General features: G+C 50.3%; 1 protein-coding gene across 1 annotated transcript; it reads left to right on the top strand.

Annotated features, from left to right (window-relative positions):
* The first annotated feature begins 5367 nt into the window (after window positions 1-5367).
* On the top strand, window positions 5368-7773 carry LOC113888167 (melanoma-associated antigen 9-like). Its single transcript, XM_027535460.1, has 5 exons — window positions 5368-5582; window positions 6587-6662; window positions 6897-7051; window positions 7179-7512; window positions 7651-7773. The coding sequence occupies exons 1-5, from the start codon at window positions 5368-5370 to the stop codon at window positions 7771-7773; spliced, it is 903 nt and encodes a 300-aa protein (XP_027391261.1).
* Window positions 7774-12719: the final 4946 nt, after the last annotated feature.

The following is a 12719-nucleotide window of genomic DNA, read 5'->3' as shown; positions in this document are numbered from 1 at the left end:
CCCCAGGTCCACTGTAGCCCTACAGCCTGCCATGTCAGGTCCAAGCCCACCCGCTAGCAGGCAAGCAGCAGACCCGGGACCCCATAGGAGCTGGATTTCTAGATAAGAAGGAGGATACTTGATTCAGGACACCCTGCACCCTGAAACCAGCTGTGTCAGGAATGAGCCCCACACAACAGCAGGCTAGCACTAGATCTGGGAACCCTTGGCTGTGTAACCCTCCACCCCAGAACACTGCTCCACCCACCAGTGGGCTGGCACTAGGCCTGGGACCACCCAGGTCTCAGCAGCCAGACACCTCATGAGCCAACCGCACCCACCAGTGATCATCAGCCTCTGCACAAGGCAAGGCCTGGCAACCAAGCAGACCAGGGGTCAGCCATGCCTACCAGGCTGCCCAAACCAGTCAGCCTGCCTCAAGAGAGGGGACCATGTAGTCCTCACAGGGGCAACACTAGAGCATATATCTCTGGTGACAAGAGGGCAGGGGACTGCTGGGATACATAGGCTGTCTCCTTCTAAAGACCACTACTCCAAGATCAAGAAATAAAACCAACCTGCCAAAGATACAGAAATAAAAATAGCCAATGAGGAAAAATGAGGGAACAGAAGAATATGTTCCAATTGAAGGAATGAGATAAAACCCCAGGAGAAAAACTAAGTGAGATGGAGAAAACAATTTAACAAATAAAGAGTTCACGGTAATGATCATAAAGATGCTGAAAGAATTTGAGAGAAGAACAGATGTACATAGTGAGAAGTTACATAGTGAAAGTAGGGAAAACCACCAGACCACTGAGGTATGACCTAAATCTAATCCCTTACAATTATACAGTGGAAGTGACAAATAGATTTAAGGGATTAGATCTGATAGACAGAGTGCCTGAAGAACTATGGACAGAGGTTTGTGACATTGTAAAGGAGGCAGTGATCAAGACCATCCCCAAGAAAAAAGAAATGCTAATGGGCAAAATGGTTGTCTGAGGAGGCCTTACAAATAGCTGAGAAAAGAAGCAAAAGGCAAAGGAGAAAAGAAAAGATATACCCATCTGAATGCAGAGTTCCAAAGAATAGCAAGGAGAGATAAGAAAGCCTCCTCAGTGATCAATGCCAAGAAATAGAGGAAAACAATAGAATGGGAAAGACTAGAGATCTCTTCAAGAAAATTAGAGATACTAAGGGAATATTTCATGCAAAGATGGGCACAATAAAGGACAGCAACAGAATGGACCTAACAGAAGCAGAAGATATTAAGAAGAGGTGTCAAGAAAACACAGAATAACTATACAAAAAAGATCTTTATGACCCAGATAAGCACAATGGTGTGATCACTCACCTAGAGCCAGACATCTTGGAATGGGAAGTCAAGTGGGCCTTAGGAAGCATCACTATGAACAAAGCTAGTGCAGGTAATGGGATTCTAGTTGAGTTATTTCAAATCCTAAAAGATGATGCTATGAAAGTGCTGCACTCAATATGCCAGCAAATTTGGAAAACTCAGCAGTGGCCACAGGACTGGAAAAAGTCAGTTTTCATTCCAATCCCAAAGAAAGGCAATACCAAAGAATGTTCAAACTACCACACAATTGCACTCATCTCACAGGCCAGCAAAGTAATGCTCAAAATTCTCCAAGCCAGGCTCCAATAGTATGTGAACTGTGAACTTCCAGATGTTCAATCTGGATTTAGAAAAGGCAGAGAACCAGAGATCAAATTGCTAACATCCGTTGAATCATCGAAAAAGCAGAATTCCAGAAAAACATCTACTTCTGCTTTGTTGACTACACTAAAGCCGTTGACCGTGTGGATCACAACACAGTCTCTTGAAGTGGAAAATTTTTAAAGAGATTGGAATACCAGACCACCTGACCTGCCTCCTGAGCAATCTGTATGCAAGTCAAGAAGCAACAGTTAGAACTGGACATGGAACAACAGACTGGTTCCAAATTGGAAAAGGAGTACTCAAGGCTGTATATTCCACCCTGTGTATTTAAATTATATGCAGAGTACATCATGAGAAATGCCAGGCTGAATGAAGCACAAGCTGGAATCAAGATTGCTGGGAGAAATATCAATAATTTCAGATATGCAGATGACACCATCCTTATGGCAGAAAGCGAAGAACTAAAGAGCCTCTTGATGAAAATGAAAGAGGAGAGTGAAATAGTTTAAGACTCAACTTTCAGAAAACTAAGATCATGGCATCTGGTCACATCACTTCATGGCAAATAGATGGTAAAACAATGGAAACAGTGACATATTTTATTTTCTTGAGCTCAAAAATCACTGCAGATGGTGACTGCAGCCATGAAATTAAAAGATGCTTGCTCTGTGGAAGGAAAGCTATGATCAACCTCTAGGTGCTACCTGAGCATAACCTCTACAGCATATTAAAAAGCAGAGACATTACTTTGCACACAAAGATACATCTATTCAAAGCTAATGTTTTTCCAGTAGTCATGTATGGATGTGAGAGTTGGAGTATAAAGAAAGCTGAGCACCGAAGAATTGATGCTTTTGAACTGTGATGTTGGAGAAGACTCTTGGGAGTCCCTTGGACTGCAAGGAGCTCCAACCAGTTATTCCTAAAGGAAATCTCTCCTGAATATTCATTGGAAGGACTGATGCTGAAGCTAAAGCTCCAATACTTTGGCCACCTGATGTGAAGAATTGACTCATTGGAAAAGACCCTGATGCTGGGAAAGATTGAAGGTGGGAGGAGAAGGGGACGACACAGGATGGGATGGTTGGATGGCATCACTGACTCGATGGACATGAGTTTGAGCAAGCTCTGGGAGTTGGTGATGGACAGGGAAGCCTGGCGTGCTGCAGTCCATGGGGTTCCAAAGTGTCAGACACAAATGACTGACTAAACTATATCACATGTATAGCAACCGATTTTGCATTTTCTGTGCCTTGAGCTTATACCAGGAGCCCAGGCATTGGCACAGAAGCCCATTATTTGTATCCTACAGGTCCATGAAGGTGAATGGCTCCCTTTTTGAGTGCTTGTATGTCCATGTAGCTCATAGGCAGGGCCAATGCATGGGGCACACAGAAAGTGAAAGTCACTCAGTCATGTACGACTCTTTGTGACCCCATGGACAGTACAGTCCATGGAATTTTCCAGGCCAGAATATTGGAGTGGGTAGTCTTTTCCTTCTCCAGGAGATCTTCCCAACACGTCTCCCACGTTGCAGGCAGATTCTTTACCAACTGAGCTATCAGGGGCACACAGAGGGGCCCTGGGTTTGGACATCAGCTCTTCTTTTGCTGTGAAGCTTTGGCACTTACCATATCTGGGTGTCTCTCTCCTCTTTTAAAAACCAGGTAGCACAAAACTCTGCTCATATCACAGGGCTTTTCCAGGGCACAGCCTTGGACGTCATGTTGTCTCCCACTGGGGCTCAGGGTCTGTCAGTGCTCTGAACTGTGAAAAGCTAGAAAACTTGATTCAAAAGACCCCCCAGACGGTGCTGCTCAGCCTCTTCCGTGCAGAGAAGGACTCTTAGAACAAAGGAAGTCTGGCTGCGGGCAGGGTGGCAATACTGGAAGGTGTGCTTTCTCGGGGACCCTCCTCTGCAGTCAGGGGCGCTGCAGCCTCCACCTAGCTTCCAGTCTGGGATGCAGAGTCACTCTGTGCTTGGGGTGCAGCTGGACAGAGTCACAGACCCGAATGGGAGGGAGCCTGTTGCAGCCAGCATTTCCTCAAGGTCTCCCAAGTGACGACCCTCAGGAGTGAGTTCTGGGGAGGGGGCATCTGCCCTGGGGTTCCAGAGAATCCAGCTCCACTCCCAGCTCAGCCCTGGCAGTCCCTGAGCCATGGGTCCCAATGTGATGTCACCCAACTTCTGTCCACCTCAGAGGTCTGAGAAAGTGCGGGCCTGGGTCTGGGAGGAGGGTCCAGTCTGGCAAAGAGGAAGCCAGCCCTATGGGGGGGGTCACAGGAAGAGCCTGAGAGAGGACTAAGACCCCACAGGATCCGTGTCCTCCCTGGGAGACCCTGAGCAGGCGCTTCAGAATTCAGACCAGATGGGGAGGACCTGGTCTCAGCGCAGAAAATTCAAGTGGGCAGAGGGAGGAGCCCAGGTCCTGAAGGGAGCCAAGATGAGGAGCAGAGGCAGGAGTGAAGGGCTCTTGGAGCCCTGAAAAGTGGGGCAGTAGGAAAGTGGGGTGTCCAGGGAAGCCCACCCCTGCCGTCAGGCCTGGGAGGCCCCAGGTGGATGGGCACGTGGCAGGGTGTCCTGACATTCACATCAGGTCTCAGCCAGACTGGGACTTGTTGCAATGGGGGTGGGAGTGGGGGCTCAGGTGGGCAGATGAGAAGCCTAGGGACTACTGGGACAGAAAGTGAGGACCCTGAGGGTGCACTGAGAGGACCCTGGACTCCAGAATATGGGTGAGGGTGGAGTATCCCAGAGAAACTGGCCCTGCGCTCAGCTGTGGGAGGCCCAGCACGAGATAAGCAGCCTGTGCTGACTTCTTCATCTGGGTCCCAGAGAAACTGGGAGCCTGGGATAGGGGTGGGCACTCAGGTGGGCAGAGGGGAGGGTTACATGGGACCCAAGTGAAAGTGAGGATGCTGAGGGGGGATTTAGGGGGCCCTGGGCCCCAGAACAGAGGCGACCCCAGCAAAACCCGCCCCTGCCTCCAGGCATGGGAGACCCCCAGGTGAGAGGAGCAAATGTGGTGTGTCCCAACTTCCGCATCTGGGTCTTAGAGAGGCTGGGGTCCTGGTGTGAGGAGTGGGCTGTCTGCATGAAGATGGGCCACCCAGGACCTGCAGGGACACTAGGTGGAGACCCTGAGGGAGAGTCGGCCCTGGACCCCAGAACCCAGCGTCCCCCTCTCTGCCTCTGCTGTCACCCTGGAGCCTGGGCGTGTGGCTCCAGGTGCTGCCCCCTGAGGGCAGCCTCTCCATTTGGACCAGCTGCAGGTCTGGGTTGAGGGGTCAGGAGGCTGCAGGTGGGCAGAGGGAGGGGCCCGGGCTCCATCAGACAGTGAGGGAGGACCTGGAGGAGGTCACCTAAGAAGGTCCTTAGGACCTGGAGGAGGTCACCTAAGAAGGTCCTTAGGAAACATCCCCCTCCCACCTCGGGGTTCGGGGGGATGCGGCTGAGTTTGAGGGGCCCCAGGGTGAGCCTGGGCAGGAAAGGCCTGAGGCTGCCCTTGGGGAGGACTGCCGTGTCCTCTGCTCAGAAAGAAGGGAATCCACCTGCAGGGCGGTCCTCTGTACCCCCGCGGGAGCCCAGCACGGAGGCCAGGGTGATGCACTCTTCCTGCCAAGGTGCTTGAGGTGGAGCTTGGTGGTGGGCGGCGGGGTGGGGGGGCTCTGGAGGGCTCAGGCTTCGGGGGGAATCAATCAGCATGGGTCAGACCAAGCTGCACGGCAATCAGAGCAAAGGTCCTGAGGATGGACTGAGGATCAGCTTCCCCAAGAACAGTGGGGACCCCGTGTGGTGGGGGTGGGGGAGCGCCTGTGGTGGAGGCGGACCCAGAGGGGGAAGACTGTGCTGGGGCAGCCATCTGTGGAGCATGTCTGCTCGGCAGCAGGAGGAGTCCCAGAGTCACCAGGAGTCAAGGTGAGGACCCTGAGGAGAAGTGGGGAACCCCAACTCCCAGCACAAAGAGGGGGCCACAGAAATCCCTCCTTCATGCCCTAGAAACCATCGGAACCCTGAGGCCCACCTTCTCAGCCAGATGGTTGGTCAAGGCCAGGGGGCCTTCCTCTGAGGGTCTGGACTCCGGCCCTCGCAGAGGTCAGGGGGAGCACTGGGGAGACCCCCTCCTCACACACAGTACTTGGAGCCCAGCCTGCCGTGCCCCTTTGGTGACACTGGGGTCGCCCAGAATAGGTGGGTGCATTGGTGCTCTCACTTGCGGTGTCATGCATGTTAAGGCCTTTGCTTATGGAGATGGGTCACAGTCAACAGAGGGCACTGCCCCCGTCCTTCCAGGGTGTCAAGGAGGAGACTGAGCCACCTGCCCGTCATCCCAGCAGAGGGACTCCATAGAGCTTGGCCGCCCCTTGTTGTCCCTTGTGAGCCCTGTTAGCCCTGGGCAGGCGTGCAGTATTCAGGGCCCCTCTCTCATCTCATACTGAAATTTCCTTTCAGTACAGGGAATTTGTCTTGAGAATGTTGCCTTAGGACCACAGACAGGAGGGCCCAGACACTGCCAGGAGGAAGTGGAGGGCCCTCTGTAAGCACAGGGGGAACCACTGACCTCAGGACAAGCGGAACCTCACCGAGTACAGCCCAGGCCTCCGTCAGCACCAAGGGCCCCAGTGCCATGCCACAGTCTACGGCCGAGGTGCCCCCTTGTTTCCTCTCACAGGGGCTCCAGGAACCCAGAGGTGAAAGCACAGGTCTGAAGCTCGTGTCCACAGGTTGCAGAGCAGAGGCGGTCCAGGCAGTGCCAGGAGTCTAGGTGAGGTGGGTGCCCTGAGTGTGCATCAGAGGTTCCCCATCCTAGAACAGACGGGACCTCACAAGGCCCAATTCCCCCCACCATATCAGCCCCGGAACCTCAGTCTGTGCTGACTGCACCCCTGGGTGCCACCTCACTTCCTCCTTTGGGTTAGCAGAAGACAGCCTGCCCAGGAGGAGCGTCCCTGTGAGGCCCGAGAGCACCCCTCAAGAGGAGACCTGTCAGTGGCCTGTGTCAGTCCACCCAGGGTGGACTGAAACCCTGGATTCAAACCCTGGACTCAAACTCAAACAGCCAAGGCGGCTCAAACCCCCTCTCTCCCGCAGGCCCGTGGTCCCCATCTGTCCCCCTGCCTCACTTCTGTCTGTGGTTTGATGCCTGGGATGAGCGAGCTCCATGAGGAGAGTGAGACCAACCTTCAGGACCCAAGGGAGGCTGAGAGCCCAGTGGAGGGACTGTTTATTTAGGGGGAGGAGGAGGAGGAGGAGGAGGAGGAGGTTGCATACGTTTCTCCCTCCTCCTCGCTTTCCTCCTCCTCCTCTGTCCTGTTCCTGGGCACCCGGCAGGAGCTGGAGCTGGCTGATGCTGAAGCCCCCATCCCCCCTGACCTCGAGCCCTCAAGGTGCCTTTCTCTCCCCAGTGCCATGGCTGCCGCTCCATGGAGCCAATCCAAAGATGAGGCCTCCAGCAGCCAAGACTAGGTGGGGCCGAGAGCACCCAGTGGGAAGGTGCCACGTCCACGCACCCAGACCCACTGCACTGCTGGTGGTGGAGCTCATGCACTTCCTGCTCCTCAAGTGTCACAGCAAGGAGCCAACCACGAAGGAAGAAATCCTGAACATGGTCCTCAGAGAGGACGGGCACCACTTCCCTGAGGCCCTCCGCCAAGCCTCGGAGTGCCTGCAGCTGGTTTTCGGCGTGGATGTGAGGGAGGTGGACCACACGAAGCACACCTACATGCTAGTGAGCGATGGGCACAGCATGCCCAAGGCCGGCCTCCTGGTGGTGCTTCTAGGCGTGACCCTCCTGGAGGGCAACTGCGCCCACGAGGAGGAGATCTGGGAAACCCTGAACGACATGGGCGTATACACCTGGAGGGAGCACTACATATATAGGGACCCCAGGGAGTGCTGACCCAAGTGGGTTCAGGAGGGGTTCCTGGAATATCAGTAGGTGCCCCGCGGTGACCCTGCTCGCTACCAGTTCCTGTGGGGTCCCCAGGCCTATGTGGAGAGCAGCAAGCGGCACGTCCTAGAGCATCTGCTCAACATCAATCCAGGGGCTTCCAGGTCCTTCCCACTCCCACCTGCAGAGGCTGAGAGGGAGGAGGAAGAGGGGCCCTGAGCCAGAGCAGCAGCCAGACTCCTTCCAGGTCCACGTCCAACAGCGTGTCCTGGGGGCAGGAAGGGGGGCTGATCCTTCCCTCCGTGACTGAAGAGGGAGCGGTCAGCCTTCTCAGTCTTGAGGGCCTGGGCCAGTAGCGGGGACTCGGTGTGTAGCATCTTTGGGTTCCTTCTTTCCACAGTGACTTGGAGATTCATCTCTGCTTTCTTTACGAATTTTTCAAATGTTTTTTTCAGCTGAAGGCTTAATAAACTTCAGTATCTAACTTTGTGAATGACAATGGTCACACACGTATAGGTACTTACCAAGTTTAAGGACAGGAGTTTTGCTGTTCCGTAAAAGAGCCTGGGAACTCTCCTATTTTATTTTGTGACCCTGAGGAAGCTAACATTTCATTGGAATAGGAATTTTCTTGGAAATGGGAAAGAACAATAAAATTGATGGAGTCAAGAAATAGAGAAATTGGGAATTCTCTGACAGTGCAGTGGTTAGGACTCAGTACTTTCATTGCTGGGGCCCAGGTTCAATCCCTGGTTGGGGAACTAAGATCCCCAAAATTGCTGGGCATGGGGAAAAAAATAAAAGGAAATAGAGAATAAAAAATAAAAGTTCTAAAGCCTTTTGTCATCTGTTAATCTATAAAACTAAAAGATCTATGTTTATTTGGATTTGCATTAGTTATTAAAGACAGTAGGGTAAAATTGGTCAGAGTTAATATGTACCTTGTTCACTGGCTTATTCTCAGCCAGAGTCTCACGGAGCCTCTGCTCTGCGAAGGCCGTGTTAGCAGAGGGTTCAGTAGAAGAAGCAGAACACCCCCACGCCTAGAGCGATGGTGTAGGAGCTGCAGTCACATGAGGACCGTGCAGAGATGTCCCCTAGTCCCACACAACAAGGCAACACAGTGTGAGGTGGTGGGGCTCCAGAAGGAGCACTCGGTGCCTGAGGCAGGGTGGTTTGGGGCTTTGGGCAGCTGGGTTCCTTCTGTGGGAGATGATTGTGATGAGGCTGGGTGGTAGTGTTGCAGTGAAGATGAAAACAAGAAGAATGAGTTGTTGTTGTTGTTTTTTTCCCCCTTTCCTGAGAAGAAAGAATGTAAAAAGAACAGTGAGCCCGCCTGAACATTCGTTGGTTTTTTGTTTTTGTTTTTTAAATTTAACTGCTCCTAACTCTGCATATCTGTAACTAAGGTTTGCCTTTCTGCGCCCTAACTGTACAGGAGCTATGAAAGTGTTAAAGTCATAGATGGTAAAGTCCATGGAATTCTCCAGGCCAGAGTACTGGAGAGGCTAGCCGTTCCCTTCTCCAGGGGAGCTTCAGGGTCTCCCGCGTTGCAGGTGGATTCTTAACCAGCTGAGCCACAAGGGAAGCCCAAGAATACTGGAGTGGGTAGCCTATCCCTTCTCCAGTGGGTCTTCCCAACCCAGGAATTGAAGTGCAGTCTCCTGCATTGCATGTGGATTCTTTACCAGCAGAGCTACCAGGGAAGCCCACAGGAGCTATACTTCACATCTGTTTTTCTTTGACTCTATGCTAAATACATCGTGTAGCAGGTGTTTACCCCTTACAACACCCTTCCCCTTGTAGTTACATATCAGAAAATAGGCCAGAGAGTCACCAAACTGCCAGGATCAATTACTGGGTTATTGGCACCAGTCTATGACTGACTTTGAAACAATGCAAGACGAAGAAATCAAGATCCTAACACCTTTGTTCCTCATCACTGACTCCTGACTGGGAGCCCTCATCTTATATCAGCCCCTAGATTCCTCATGGACAGGGGGCTCAGTTTTTGAGGCATGAGCCTACTTTGTTCCCCTCTCTGCTGGCTGAGAATTAAAGCCACCTGTCTGTTGCCTCCACACTTTGTCTCCATGTTTTTTATTTGTCTTCAGTGGACAGAGAAAGCCAAGGTTTTGGCCAGCTACAGTGGCAGCCCTCACACCTGCAGACGGTGTGTCTCAGGGATGAGGGAAAATCTGAAAGGGGACATTGCTGAGCAGCATCCTTTTGGATCCTGGGTAAAGCTAGAGAGTTCTCTTCCTGGGGAAAGAAAGGAAGTCATCGTGGGTGCCTGTCGCATTGCATTTGAGTGGGGTAGGGAGCTAGGTGTTCTATACCCACATCTCCAAGTGTTTCCTCAGAGGAAGAGTGACTCTCCCCTGATGTGAGGCCCAGAACCTGCTGGAAGAAGGTCTTCTTCCATGTCTCAGAGAGCCCAGGGTCGACTCCAGGAAATTGACCAGAGAGTTGTTACCTTGAGTGTTACTTGAAAATAGTGAAAATAGTTATTTGGATGGAAGAGGAGCTGCCAAAGAGGGAAGTTGATTAAAAAAATCTGAGTGGAAAGAAGCCCTGTTCAACTTCATTGAAGTGTAATTTGCATACCATGGAATTCACCCATGGAAAAGGTACAATTCAGTGATTGCTAGTCAGTTTCCTAAGTCATGTAGCCTTCATCACAGTCCAGTTTTGGGACATTTCCATCACTCAGGAAGATTACCTCTGCCCACCTACAGTTAATCCCTGATTGCCCAGCCCACTCTCATGCAGTCATTGCTCTTCTTCCCATCTCTATTGATTTGCCTTTCCTGGAAATTGCATAGAAAAGGAGTCACATGACTTATTTCCTTGATCCATACTATACCACAGATTTGTCGTTCTTTTCTGTTTATTCCTAACCAGAATTCCATTGCAAGGATATGTGAAAACAGTTTTAATTTTCGATTAATTACACTGTATTGATTTTTGTTTTCCTTTCACGGTTTGGGCTTTAGTGTTATATTTGGGAAAATATCGTCGAAAGGTAAAGTCATGAACATTATCTTGGATGACTTAGTTTTTGTGTATGTTCTGAGGAAGTGGTGTAAACTCACATTTTTTGCAGGTGGATCTCCCACTTGTTGAAAAGTGGATTTATCCTTTCCATGTGGATTTAGCACCTTGAAAAACTAATCCATGAACCATAAATAAATGAGCTTATTTATGAACTCTCAATTCTGTCCCTTTGAGCTCTACATCTACAATTACAACAAAACTGTATTGTCATGATGTCTCTATCATAACTCTGGGTTTTGAAATCACGAAGGGCAAGTAAGTCTTCCATCGTTCCCCCACCCCCCACCACATTTTGTGTCTATTCTGGGTCTTTTGCATCGTCATTTTTTAATCAGCTTATCCATTTTTACAGAAAAGTCTCTGGGCATTTGGGGAAGGACTGAAGAGAATCACATCACACTGGAAGGAACCACCATCTGACAGCATCGCACCTCCTGACTCATGAACAGAGAGACCCTCTCTCTTACAGATGTTTGTAAACTCCACTCAGCAAAGTTTTGTACTTTTCAGTGTGCAAGTCACATACGTCTTTTGTTTGTCTATTAGTCTTATTCTGAAGAATTTCCTTCCTTTGGATGCTATGCTGAACAGAATTGTTCTCTTGATTTCACTTTGGGATGATTCATTGCTGCTATACAGAAATGTAATCGGGTTTTTAAAACATTGATCTCATATCCTGCGTACTGGCTGAACTCATTAACTGGTTCTTATATGTTTTATTTATTTATTTATTTTTGGTGGGTTCACTAGAATTTTTGCTATGCAAGTTCATATTGTCTCTCAGTAATACCAGTTTTCCTGTTTCCTTAGGAATAGTGTAAAGAGTAAAAGTTAAATTTCACCAGTTTCTCTCAGTCCTCCCTGATATGGAATCACCATCCTCTTAAAGTCACGACAGGGTTGATTGGTCGAAATCCCCAAGCTGCCTCATGCGTGTTCACAACTAGTGCCCGAGTGACATTTGGTTTGTCAGACCCTGGAAAGCCAAAGGAGGACAGTGCCCACAGCAGTCCCTGTGGGCAGAAAATTCTGGCATTATTCCTGTGCAGGTGTCGACTCCAGAGACAGTGTTTCTTGTAATTCTACACACACACACACACACAAAAACCTGGAAGTTTTGGATCACATCCCCTTCAATTCAGCAGGTGGCACTTAAATTTCAAAAGGAATGTGGTCTCTATTATTGTAAAAGCAGCAAAACTGATGTGGCAGAAAGAGGCTATGATCTGCAAAGGGGTATAGAGCTTGCTAACAGGACACGGTGTTCTTAGGGTCAAGAGAGATGGGCTGTCCACAAATCCATGACTTAATTAGCATAAGTGAAAATGTTCATCGCTCAGTCATATCTGACTCTTTGTGACCTCATTAACTGTAGCCCACCAGGCTCCTCTGTCCATGGAATTCTCCAGGCAAGAATAGTGGAGTGGGTTGCCATTTCCTTCTCCAGAGGATCTTCCCCACCCAGGGATCAAACCCAGGTCTCCTGCATTACAGGCAGATTCCTTACTGTCTGATAGACAACAAAGTTGAGTGAGCAGGAGAATGCAGGGGAGTGCTCCAAAAGAGTCATGACGTCTTCCCCAGTTCCCAGACCTGAGTCAATTGTCAGACACAGAATCCATTGACCAAAGGAAGGAGGGATCCTCATGTGTAAAGACTCTGCAACACCCTGGCAGATGTATGCAGCCATCATTCCCCAAATCTGTCCCGCAAAGAGACCCACATCGTTCACCTTGGTGACTGGACATGGGAGAGAGAGGAAAGACGCAAACATTGTAAGGACATCTAGAAGCAGGATGCTGTGGGAAGTGATAGTCAGGCCTTCACTCCGTCAGTGTCCGCAGTGGAGGGGGAGCATGTGTGCACCAGGAACATATGGAGGTCTGGCCTAGATCTGACCCAGAGAGCTCCTGCCTGCCACCTCCAAATGATGATGGGCACAAGCCCTGAATGCACACAAGCCCATTAGTATAGAAGCTATCAGAGCGGGGAGACCAAGTGCACTCCCTGCACCTTGACTGTGACAGTAAATACAAACCAAGATTCCCTCTGGTTTGGGAGATGTGAAACATTAATGACACCCTTAACACCAAAAGGATGCAGGGAGG

This window comes from Bos indicus x Bos taurus, chromosome X, assembly GCF_003369695.1.
Source record: "Bos indicus x Bos taurus breed Angus x Brahman F1 hybrid chromosome X, Bos_hybrid_MaternalHap_v2.0, whole genome shotgun sequence".
NCBI lineage: Eukaryota > Metazoa > Chordata > Mammalia > Artiodactyla > Bovidae > Bos > Bos indicus x Bos taurus.
Note: the sequence above shows the minus strand (reverse complement) of the source record. Positions and strands in the feature narration are given on the sequence as shown.